Source organism: Capsicum annuum, chromosome 10, assembly GCF_002878395.1.
Source record: "Capsicum annuum cultivar UCD-10X-F1 chromosome 10, UCD10Xv1.1, whole genome shotgun sequence".
In the NCBI taxonomy this organism is placed as follows: Eukaryota; Viridiplantae; Streptophyta; class Magnoliopsida; order Solanales; family Solanaceae; genus Capsicum; species Capsicum annuum.
The window spans coordinates 67,193,981-67,206,388 of NC_061120.1; the positions used below are offsets into that span (position 1 = coordinate 67,193,981).

The window sequence follows — 12,408 nt, forward strand, 5'->3', positions numbered from 1 at the left end:
AATAAAGCTTGAGAAAAATGAGGGAAAAAAAGAGAACTGATAAAAACCAAAAATAAAAGAAAAATAAAGGTTAAAGACAAAGAATTAAAAAAAGAAAAAAAAAGAAATAGATAATGCTTGAGAAAAAAGAAAAAAACAAAGGTTGAGATAAATGGATTAAAACATGAAAATAAAATTAAAGAAAAAATAAAAAGTGAAAACAATAAAAAATAGAATAATAAAATTAAAGGAAAAAATAAAAAAGTGAAAAAAATTTAAAAAATAGAATAATAAAATTAAAGGAAAAAATAAAAAGTACAAATAATAAAAAATAAAATTTGAGAGACAAATAAGTATGAAAAGTTTAAAAAATATATTTGAAATATAGAGGAACAAAATAATACTTGTACTATACTTAAAAAGTAAAAAAGTTATTTTTTAAAGACATTTCTTATTGAGGTCAAATATCTAAAGTCACCCATATTTGGACCTATGACATGCAATTTCCTGAAGTTGGAGTTGTGTTTGGCCATGTCTTTTGAAAAGATATTTTTAGACTTTTAAAAAATCTTTTTTAAGTATAATTTTATGCCCCGACTTCTAAAAACTATCAAAATCACTCAACTAACTAATTTACCTACTAACATACAACCAAATGTGATTCTTAAAGTTAGCTTAAAGCCTTTAAAGCTATCATAGAGTGATGGAGCACTTGATATATGGTACTGGAACTATAATACTCAATTTAGAGACGAAAAGTCTATGAATAATAGTTATTCTCTGTAAAAATAACAGCTAATCAAATTTCAATGACAAGAAGGATCCAAATAATTTTTGTTATGATGTTATCCCTTTTGTAAGACCAGCTAACCAAATAAGTATACAATAGCTAACCAAATAACCAAATAACAAGTTTGTGACTTCACATTTTGTAGCATCGCTTTCACTTTAGAAAGAAAGACAATTCCATCATCAATAGGCAATTTGGCTCGATAAGCATCGTAGTGTCGGTCAGCCCGTGCACACCTTAATTAATTTCACCAGGTACCTGCTACCTCCAACCAGTGAGAGACGCCTTCATAGTGCTGTGGAATCTTTAACAGCTAGAGGTTCATACCATTGTGGACCAAATCCAGCAGCTTTCTGCAAATGAACTTCTTGGGAGAGACATTTTTGTAAATTCTATGTAAAAGGATTAGAAGTACTCAAAATTGCAGAAGCTCTGACACGTACTACCCTCGCGCAACACTGTTGGCAGTCAAAACACACTCGCATTTATTTTATTTGGGATCTCAACCATCTCATATTCAGCATAACAATTTCCACTGCTGCAACAAAAAGATCATTTGAGTCTCTCAGTAACATAAAAAGACAAATGGCAATATCCTTTCAACTTTTAATAAACACTTGATTCTGGAAACAAAAACGAGAGCTTATACTTGACATAGACAATTAATCAGATAATCCTCTACAAAAAAGATAAGAGGCAATGTCAATTAAGTTGTGATAGATCTATAGATCCAACATTCCATCTAAATATGAAATCGTGGTACAACAACAACAAACCCAGTGTATTCCCACTTAGTGGGGTCTGGGGGGGGTAAGATGTACGCAGTCCATACCTCTACCTCTGATGAAGTAGAAAGGCTGTTTCCGAAAGACCCCCGGCTCAAGTCACGAGATATCACACAAACACATAGTACAGCACAGAAGCAGATGACATAACATAGATACGGCACCCATAAGGAATATAAAACAGAGTAAAGCAGGAATGCAGGAATATACAGCAGAGGAAAGCACACATATTCGTAATAAACATGGAACACGGAACACGGAACATTGAATACGGAATCATAACAGGAATACACCCCCACCAATTTATTCCCTACACTAGCGACCCGAACTGGCCCTAATCCTCTGCCGTAATTCGCATCTTCCATACCTTCCTATCTAGGGTCATGTCCTCGGTGAGCTGTAACTGTTCCATGTCCCGCCTAATCACCTCACCCCAGTACTTCTTCGGTCTACCCCTACCCCGTCTAAAACCATCCAACGCTAGCCTCTCACACCTACGGACCGGGGCATCCGTGCCCCTCCTCTTCACGTGTCCGAACCATCTCAATCGTGCTTCCCGCATCTTACACTCCACTGAAGTCACACCAACCTTCTCCCGGATAGTCTCATTCCGAACTCTATCCCCTCGGGTCAGTCCACACATCCAGCGCAACATCCGCATTTCTGCCACCTTCATTCTTTGGATGTGGGAGTTCTTAACTGGCCAACACTCCGCTCCATACAGCAAGGCCGGACGGACTACCACCCTATAGAATTTGCCTTTAAGCTTGGGCGGCACCTTCTTATCACACAGCACCCCCGATGCGAGTTTCCACTTCATCCATCCCGCCCCAATACGGTGCGAGACATCCTCGTCAATCTCACCGTTACTCTGGATCACGGACCCGAGATACTTGAACTTATCCCTCTTCCCTACCTCCTGTGCTTCTAGCCTCACTACTACCTCATTCTCCCGCCTCACGTCATTAAACTTACATTCCACATACTCTGTCTTGGTTCTGCTCACCCTGAACCCTTTAGACTCCAGAGTTTGCCTCCACAACTCTAATTTGTCATTCACACCCCCTCGAGTCTCATCTATCAGGACTACATCGTCTGCAAAAAGCATACACCACGGCACCTCCCCTTGGATACGCCGCGTCAACACATCCATTACTAACGCAAACAAAAAGGGACTAAGAGTAGATCCCTGGTGCAATCCTGTCAGGACAGTGAAATGCTCTGAGTCTCCTCCCGCCGTCCTCACCTGGGTTTTCGCTCCCTCATACATATCCTTAATTACTCTGATATATGCCTGCGGTACTCCACTCACCTCCAGGCATCTCCAAAGTACTTCCCTGGGGACTTTGTCGTACGCCTTTTCCAGGTCGATGAACACCATGTGCAGATCCTTCTTCCTCTCCCTATACTGCTCCACCAACCTCCGTACCAGGTGGATTGCCTCCGTCGTCGAGCGGCCGGGCATAAATCCGAACTGGTTTTCCGAGATAGGCACTATCCGTCTCAGCCTCACCTCGACCACTCTCTCCCAGATCTTCATAGAGTGACTCAGTAACTTAATCCCCCTATAGTTATTGCAACACTGAATGTCCCCCTTATTCTTATAGAGGGGGATCATGGTACTCCACCTCCACGCCTCGGGCATCTTTGCCGTCCTGAAAATTTCATTGAACAATGCAGTCAACCACCTTACACCAGCCTCTCCAACGAACTTCCAAAACTCCACCGGTATCTCATCCGGCCCCGTCGCCCTACCCCTTCGCATCCTGCGGACTGCCTGTCTAACCTCGTCTACCTTAAAACGTCTACAATAGCTAAAATCCCGACACTCCCCTGAGTGCTCCAGTTCCCCTAACACAATAGCTCTGTCCCCCTCGTCATTCAAGAGCCTATGAAAGTACGACTGCCATCTCTTCTTTATGTGGCCGTCCTCCACCAACACTCTACCGTCCTCCCCCTTAATGCACCTCACCTGATCGAGGTCACGACCCTTCCTCTCCCTAGCCTTAGCGAGTCGGAACAACTTTTTCTCCCCTCCTTTCCTCTGTAACCCTGCATACAAGCTCTCAAAAGCGGCCGTCTTAGCTGCCGTGACCGCTGACTTCGCCTCCTTCCTCGCTAGCTTGTACTCTTTCCTGTTTACCCGCTTCTCTTCTTCGTCCTTACTTTCCACCAACTTAGCATACGCCTCTTTCTTGGTCTCCACTTTCTTCCCCACCTCTTCATTCCACCACCAATCTCCCCGATGATGTCCGGCCCGGCCCCTAGAAACACCCAACACCTCCCTTGCATTCTCCCTGATGCACGTTGCCGCCCTGTCCCACATATTATCCACATCCCCCCTACACTCCCACACCCCCATTCCCGCCAACCTCTCCCCTATCTCCCACGCATTCACTGGCGTCAAACCGCCCCACTTAATTCTCGGTCTACACTCCTCACTCCTCCTCTTTCTATTCTTCTTTATACCCAAATCCATAACCAAGAGCCTATGTTGGGTCGAAAGATTCTCACTCGGGATGACTTTACAGTCTTTACACAACGCCCTATCCCCTTTCCTAAGCAACAAAAAGTCAATCTGGGTCCTGGCTATCGCGCTCCGAAAAGTGATCAGGTGCTCGTCCTTCTTCGGGAAGCCCGAGTTCACCACCACCAGCCCAAACGCCCTCGCAAACTCCAATAGGGTCGCCCCCTCTTCATTTCTCTCCCCAAAACCAAAACCACCATGCACATCCCCAAAGCCGTGGTACTTGATAAAAAATACATGGTTATCCCTTCATGAAAGAACTGAGTTAATGTCCCGGACAACAAAAGCTATATCCATTCTAGCCATTAGTAGGATGTCCGGACAACAAAAGCTATATCCATTCTAGCCATTAGTAGGATGACGCTAGCAACTGCTGGGAAATTTGTTCACTGTGGTAGTATAAGAATGTCGTTAAGAGTTTTGGGTATAGTTGAGGAATGACCAAAAACTCATATAAATGACTTTGAATACCTTGTTGAAAACTAAAATGGAGCTGCATAGCAATGTTCGGCTAATGTATATATCAAATCACCATGATTTTATATAAAACATCTGCATAGCACCCAAAACATCGTAGGCAACATGTGAACTATAAACAAAAGGAATTGACATGAACTGCTGCTGGCCCTGGTTAGATTTAAATGAATTCCAACACCTAAAAAAATCCTTAATTTCTTAATACTACAAGATGGATAACGAGGTGTTAAACAACAGTTGAGCAAAGAAACACGCCAAACCATTTACTTGATATCTAACTCGAATATTGAATCCAAACATAAGAAAACATGTACTTGAAGCCATGTAAAAAAATGAACAAAAGTTAAAAGAAAACTAAATGAACAGAGAAAACTGACCTTAATCGGAAATGATCAAACTGACAAACTCCGATCACACAAATACAAGATAACTGCAACACGTGCACCATTAGCCATAGATCAATTGGTTCAAGCCTCAGGGCATCTATTTTTTTATATAACAAAATGAAAATCGTTCATTAACATCATCACAATACACGGTCAGATCAGAATATAGAAGTTTGTTGAGCATCCCAATCTTCAGCAAATATTTAAAGTTGTGATGGTGTTCAGTAAGGGGCAATTTACAAGGCATCACTGCTATTGACCTGCTTTATTCCCACAATATGGATGACATCCAACAATAAGTTTCACTACATACTACAAAATAATTTCATATTTAGATTGCTAAGTATACTTCACTTAATTATGTTGAAGTATTCCTCCATCCTTAACTAGAGGTCTCGGATGGAGTCGTCTCTGGTAGGGAACACTTTATCAGAGCATCACAAAAATCACTAAACTATTTTTTACAACAAAAATAAGGTCATTCAAATCGAGAGGAGGTTTTAAGTGTGTCAGGCATACGGATATGACCAAGTAGAAAAATAACTCACAAGAAGCCAACAATAAATATTAACCACATAGGGTATCAGCTGGAGAAGACAGAAGTGGGTCCAAGAAAACTTCAAATTGTACTAACAAATTATGCTACATAAAAGTAAAAACATCTAACCAGATTCAAATGTTCCCAAAACTGATGTTCAGAGTACTTTCTAGCTATTCACTTTAACTTGCAAAATATTTGAGCCAAACATCATGGTCCTATTAAAGACTCCTGGAGATCAATAAACAGGATAGTAATGATGTACTAGTTTTCGATGAAGACTACTTCAACTTTAGGTGACGCACGCTGAAATGTTGTTAGCTTAGCTGTGAGTTTTTTGACTGTTGCATATCCCTCTAGCCGCACACAACTTAAAGAGCATTCATACTAGCATGGGAGAGTTGGCTAGCAGAAGTTTGGCAAGCTGCATCTCAATGATTGAGCCACTTGCAAATGTTAACCTAACTTCCCTTAGGTGATCAAATGTCAAAAGGACATGAATTGGGTGATAGTCGGATATTCCACTAGCAATAACCTCACTCAATTGATTTGGACATTTATTACTCCCTCCGTTTAAAAAAGAATGACCTAGTTTGACTTGACACGAAGTTTAAGAAAATAAAGAAGACTTTTGAATCTGTGTTAAATTAAAGATATGTCAAATGTATCAAAATGCCCTTCAATCTTATGGTCTTAAAAAAGTTGCTAAAAAAGAAAAGGGGTCATTCTTTTTGAAACGGACAAAAAAGAAAAGTAGGTCATTCTTTTTTAAACAGAGGGATTCTTTTTTAAACAGAGGGAGTAATTTGCAAGCACATCTAAGCATTTTGTCAGAATTTTCAATAAATTCAACTCTCCTAATTTTGATGTCATTTTAAATTCTTTGAGTAATAATTATACAGATAAAAATAAGGGATTTGAGATCTTTTTCCACGATCAAGTTTATATATAAAATTATCAAGTTATAAGTTTCAAATACATGAAAAAGTTTAGACAATCCAAATGGAGCTCAAATCATAATGAAGTTACAGTTGAGTATGTCTTCAGCCTTCCCTAAATAATATCACAGCATTAAAAATAGGTTCAGGTGGTAACCATTGAAGAATACATTCTTCTGGTGATATGGATAAACAATAAAGACAAATACCTTCATAATTTTGTCTTCCATTAGTGGAAAAATTCATCGAATTATATTCTGCAGGCTTTTGGCAAAGCAATGATACATGCTCATTGACATCAATGTGTAAGGGGTAGAATTTGATGCTCTAACCTGTACGAGCAAGATCTAAGTCAAATAATTGTATCGTATATCTGGAAGAAGTGCATATAGGAAGAGGTATAAACACAACGAAAAAACATTAAGAATGTAAAAGTTTATACGAATCAATTCTCCTTTGATCTCTACATATTCTAGTGATTTGCTTCATAAGTTTTGCCTCTAAGTTACGCAAAAGCTAAAACTAGAGTAGAAAACTATTGGTCACCTCATATTAAGAAGAATTTCTTAAACTATAACGAGAAGGGACATGAAAGGAAGAAAATAGTGAAAACTACAACAAATCTACCTTCATTATTTGAGGATCACTCCATGGACCTTTATTAGACCTGAGGCAGAGACCCTCGGTAGAACAGGTACAAGAACCACCCAGACAGTCAGGTAACTGACTGGACGTAAAAAATCAGATATAGAAATTAATGTTTTTCGTCAAATTGGTAGGTGTACATAAACAACATGGAGAGAGAAAAACCTAGGATCAATTGCTTCAAGCAGTTTACTTAGAGATTTAGGTTCCAGAACCTGCAAAGTGCAGATGAGAACACAGATATTCAGTCAGTTGAAGTCGGACTAAATAAGAAAAGAAAAGAAGCTTCTGCTTTTCTCCACTTGTATTTTGCCAATAGTTATCCTTTGGAAGCCAGGGACAGCAGTTACAATGAACATCCGCTGTAATGTCTATATAGAGACGTCATAAATTACTAAAAACAGAAACTGAATAACTACTTGGATGACTAACCTGAATATCAGCTGGAATTTTGGAAACTGTATCGGACAAAGCAGCATTGAGCATGTCAAATGGCTGTCCACTAAAAACATCTTCTAGCCTGCCTTCCCACCTATCTAAGGCTGTCGGAGTAATGTGTGATGCATTCCGACCATCAATAAGTTCATCAGTTGTTTCCTAAAAGAGGAAACGAAGTACAAGAATAAACTAAACGAAAAATGTGAGTCATATTATCTTTCCATAAGCAAAAGATTTGATTCTTTCCGATCACTTTTAGGAAAAGGATCAGCAACAGCGAAAGAAAGCAACAAAAGGCAACATTTATATTTTTTCCAAATACTATTGATGAATCCAACCTTAAAACAAGATCAACTCAAATAAGTACCACAAATACCATTTACAAATTCAACATCCAATTTCCACATGATCTAATACTCCAAATTTGCAAGCATTACAAAGTTAGAAACAACTATGTTATTCCTGCGAAATGGGAGTAATAGTTAAGGAACTTCATGAGAAAATTCATCCAACACTGTTTAAGTTACTCTCTAATATAATCCACCCACATTGTGTGAATAATTTTTTCTCATCGAAAATGCATTTCTCGATCAGCTGCGCGAGAAGACGAAGCAACATTGGTTATCCCAGTCAGTTGTTCACTAGGTTCATCCACAACTATATCATCATCTTCAAAATCTGTAAATATTATATCACTGCTTTGATGTTCCCGCAAAAAGTTGTGCAAGACGGCACAAGCAATTAAAATCCTAACTTGTGTTACTATATCATAATTATTCATTCCTTGTCGTAATATTCTAAATCTACAATTCCATGCTCTAAATGTTCTCTCAATCACATTGTGTAGAGATGAATGTCTATAATTGAACAACTTTTTTCCATTTTTAGGGTCTCTTTCACTCCCCTTATAGTCCTGCAAATGATACCATATTCCTTTCTATGGAGCTAAAAACCCTTTCGTGTTCCACAAACTAGCCTCAACAACGTAATATTTATCTATCATAACAAATTAAATAAAATCAATGTACTTCAAGTTATATTGAAGATAATATTTATCTATCATAACAATGTAAGATTTATCTACCATAACATATATCGTGTGGTAGAAAAGAAAATTGTCTCGGGGTCAACAATCGCCTTCACAAGTACTCTACTGTCATGTGCAGTAACTTCCCAATTAGCTATAATAAAGGTGAACTGAATATCAAAATCATATGCACATAAGACATTTTGTGAAGTGAATCTCTTACGGTTATGACATGTTTGTTGCTTATCCTTTTGCACCTCCACTTGTACATATGTCCCATCAATTGCACCAACACAATCCTAGCAAACGTGATCATTAAACTGTTAAAGCTAAACAAACATGATAACTCCTTCAAAAAAAAGCTTTAAATTTTACCTTAAAGTAAGGCCAAAAATGGCTACTCTGTCGAATCATTGGATGTATGCTCGATATATTTTTTGGACATATAATTATTGGTACCAGTTGACTAATTGCTTCAGCGACTCTTCTAATATGCCGATTAATTATCTCAGGAAAATGTTGAAAACATTCCCTTGCCGATCGTTGACTATCGTTACGTGCAATAATAGTAAGAAATATAGCTACAAACTCCTCAACTAAAAACATGTGACGTTCGTTGGTTGGTTGGTAACAAGTTGTTTTATTTTATCATGTTGATTAGCCGACACTATCTCAGTATAGAAACGTGTAGTGTCATACATACGCATGCGATGCCCATGAAGAAGATCAATAACCCATGTCATACTGTCATGACCCGACCCGAGGCCCTGGCCGCGACGGGCATCCCGACCCACGAAGGGTCCAAGATACCCCTGAACTACTCAACCCACTAGTGATATTATCCGCTCTAGGTCCAGGCCCGCATTGCTTTAAAACACGTCACTAGGGAGTAAGGCTTGCTTACTTATATACCCAGCATCCCTTCTGTGTCTTGCCGATGTGGGACTCCTTCCTAAATTGGGGTGCTACATACACCCCCCTTATGGACTCAGCATCCTCGCTGAGGTTTGCCCCACTAAATGGGATTTGTCTACACTCAGGACTGAGGTTTGCCCCGCCTTACCGGGATTTGCCTACACTCAGTTTGAACTCTGGCCCACATCGACAGGGCTGACACAGGAGTTTAGGACTCCAAAGCCAGCCTCGTCAGAATTCTACAGAAAATCGGGCAAAATTTCCTCTGTTTTGGGGCCTATCAAAAAGATTTCCTGTCTCAAATCAACAGCACCACTACCAACACATCAATCACACCAACATAATCCATCACAAACCATCAACAAGTCACCAATATCATCCAATAACAACATAAAATCCATCTCCAAAAGATGAGAGGAAATTCAATACTCCACAAGTCCAAAATAATGAAAGAATACTCAAAACTCAAAAGACATATGGAGCGACTCTAAGAGTTTTCAAGAAACAAAACATAACAAATAAATAAACTCTTGCCCACGCGAACAAATGTGGGGCTCACCAGGAAAATGCTACCTCGAACTCTCTAGCTAACGTAATCCTCGCCGTCACCTGCGTTCTCAAAAAAATAATAGCGAGGGGTGAGACGCTAGCTCAGTGAGTAATAACACTTGACCATAATCGTTTTAATGGGAACAAATCATAAAACATCATGAAATAATGCTCTTTCAAAAAACAGTAACGATAAACAATATCATTGTTTCATGTAAGCCAAGTGAACAAATAGTTCAGTAATAAACTCAAAAAGCATCGTATCATATAAAATATTACATATTTGGGAGGTTTCCAAGAATGAATCATGTAATTAGTGTGGCATTCTTCTTCATCAAGAATAGCCCATAACAGTGGACCACCCATAAAGGAGTCAAATATCATATCAGTAACAGTATGCTAGTTCTACCTTCCCATTAGCGAGAACTGTAATAGTCATCAATAAATACAAGGTGCACCAGGTCTAACGATCCCGCCATTAGCTACGGGATTCAAATCAAGGTCCACTCCCATTTATAAATTCTTTGTAAACAATAGGATATTCATATGAAAGCATTTTTCAGAATCGTACATATCATTTAAAGTTCATATCAAATCATGTTACATGTAAACTTGAAAAAAAACACATGTCAAAATACATCTCTCATGTAAGTGAAGAATATTCACAGTAATAATATCATATCTCAAATAACAATTTCAATATCATATTAAGTAAAGGACTTGCCCCACATGCATTTTCAAAGCATTTCGTAACTCATTGTTTCATCAAAATCATGTATAAAATATGCAATTAACAAACACAAATTATGGTAAGATTACTACTCACAGTATACTTGTCGAATACCAAACTTGTCACCTCAAACAATTTGTATGACTTCCTTTTGTCAAATCTATAATCACAAACACGAGTCTTGTATCACGTTCATGAACTACCAAGCAAATTTAGGTTCTTCTGATCAAATTTCCCCTTGGTTTCCCCTTGGTTCTATTCCAAAGTAACCTCTGTTAGGTTACTTGTAATTATATCACCATACTTCTCTTATCAGTCTTGCCACTTCAGAGCAATAGGACACTATTAATAGTTGGTTGCCAACAAAATTCATAGCTAGTGGTACCATGACGGTTAAAAATCCCTACTTTATCAAAATTTCAGAATTCAATCCATATTCATCAATAATCAAGTAAGTAAAGGGGTCTGTTTAGTAAAATTTTCAGATACACTATATCACTCTCTATTTAGACCAAAGCTTGATTCCTTTTCCTCTTCTTAATCTATTTTTCTCTAATTTGTTTTGTCGAACTCTTCAAGTTCTCAATTTAAACTCAAAACTCATTAAATACCATGTCTATATGATACTAATTGAGATAGAAGCAAGAAAATATATTTACCTTGTGATTTAGGGCGTTGAGATGGAGTAAACGATGCCTCTAAAGTTACTTTGTTTTCCAATCAACTGTGTTGCTTCAATCTTGGAGAAGAGTTTTTTTTTCCTTTATATTGCTATGGCGTGAATTCCCAATTCCCTAATCCCTTTTTCTTTATTTTCTCACGTGCAAATAGGCTTGAGCCCATTTTATTCCCCTTTTTAATTTTAACTTATCCGTTTTTTTTAAACTCTTAAGCCCTTTCTAATGGGGTATTAAATTCTCCCCACTTTAAGAAATTCGGTCCCCGAATTTTAAAACAAAACTGAAACAAGTGAGCATCCTTGACCCTCATATAATCTTCCATTTCTCAAATAGCTTCTTCCACAATTTAATTTTTCCATAATATTTTTGTGGCCACACTTTCCCTCGATCTCAATTTCCTGCCAACAGTAGTCATCTATCTACTTTGCCTCGTAAGTTGAGATTTTATTAAGTTGTGTAGTCGGTACTTCAAGCATATGAGAGTGAGTCTGATATACCTTTTTTATGCAGAAGTTCATATAAATTTATGAGTCATATGTATTTATGAATAATACACATGTTCATTCCAGTGTACATATGTATTTTTAATAACATATACTTACTTTTTACAAGTCTGAAAGTATATTTTTCCTGATATGCATTTGTAATTTTGAAAAATACATATTTATGATTAATACATATGTTCATTCCAGTTTGCACTTGTATTTACGTCTAATGCAAATATATATTTTTTGAAATACGTCTCTCTCTCTCTCTCTATATATATATATATATATAAATTAAATTAATCAAACTCTGTAAAATAATTGCAACATTTGAACTATAACAAATTAACAAGTTCAAAATTTAGAATGACATAATTCTTAATGAAAAAATTCAGTAATTGTATTTTGATTAAAAAACATCATCCAACTTATCATTTGTTGTATTTCCTACATGAACACATATTGTGACCTTTAAATCCACATGAACTACAACAATTTTTATTTTTATTTTCGAACATA

The 12,408-nt window shown here is 37.7% G+C and overlaps 1 protein-coding gene across 6 annotated transcripts; it reads right to left on the reverse strand.

The window, feature by feature from the left end:
- Positions 1 to 740: 740 nt before the first annotated feature.
- Positions 741 to 11,839, reverse strand: LOC107845794 (phosphatidylinositol/phosphatidylcholine transfer protein SFH13). Of its 6 annotated transcripts, XM_047397955.1 has the most exons (10): positions 11,384 to 11,837; positions 10,821 to 10,884; positions 10,005 to 10,054; positions 8,754 to 8,829; positions 7,498 to 7,662; positions 7,231 to 7,280; positions 7,048 to 7,147; positions 6,630 to 6,752; positions 4,936 to 5,041; positions 741 to 1,307 (listed from the first exon to the last, which is right to left on the reverse strand). In XM_047397955.1, the coding sequence occupies exons 4-8, from the start codon at positions 8,808 to 8,810 to the stop codon at positions 6,663 to 6,665; spliced, it is 462 nt and encodes a 153-aa protein (XP_047253911.1). In that variant the 5' UTR covers positions 8,811 to 8,829; positions 10,005 to 10,054; positions 10,821 to 10,884; positions 11,384 to 11,837; the 3' UTR covers positions 741 to 1,307; positions 4,936 to 5,041; positions 6,630 to 6,662. The 6 variants fall into 6 exon arrangements, with proteins under 6 accessions (XP_047253911.1, XP_047253913.1, XP_047253910.1 ...); XM_047397957.1 differs by lacking the exon at positions 10,821 to 10,884 and having other exon boundaries at positions 741 to 1,304; positions 4,936 to 4,988; XM_047397954.1 differs by lacking the exon at positions 10,821 to 10,884 and having other exon boundaries at positions 4,936 to 4,988; positions 11,384 to 11,836.
- Positions 11,840 to 12,408: the final 569 nt, after the last annotated feature.

Bases quoted from the DNA above. Each gene is read 5' to 3' on its own strand.
- LOC107845794 (XM_016690276.2), bottom strand. From the start codon at position 8,810: ATGGGACATATGTACAAGTGGAGGTGCAAAAGGATAAGCAACAAACAT. The intron at 7,663-8,753 runs GTAAGAGATTCA...TTCCTCTTTTAG, and splicing joins GCAACAAACATGTCATAACC to GAAACAACTGATGAACTTAT. The intron at 6,753-7,047 runs GTAGATTTGTTG...TTGCTCGTACAG, and splicing joins GTGATCCTCAAATAATGAAG to GTTAGAGCATCAAATTCTAC.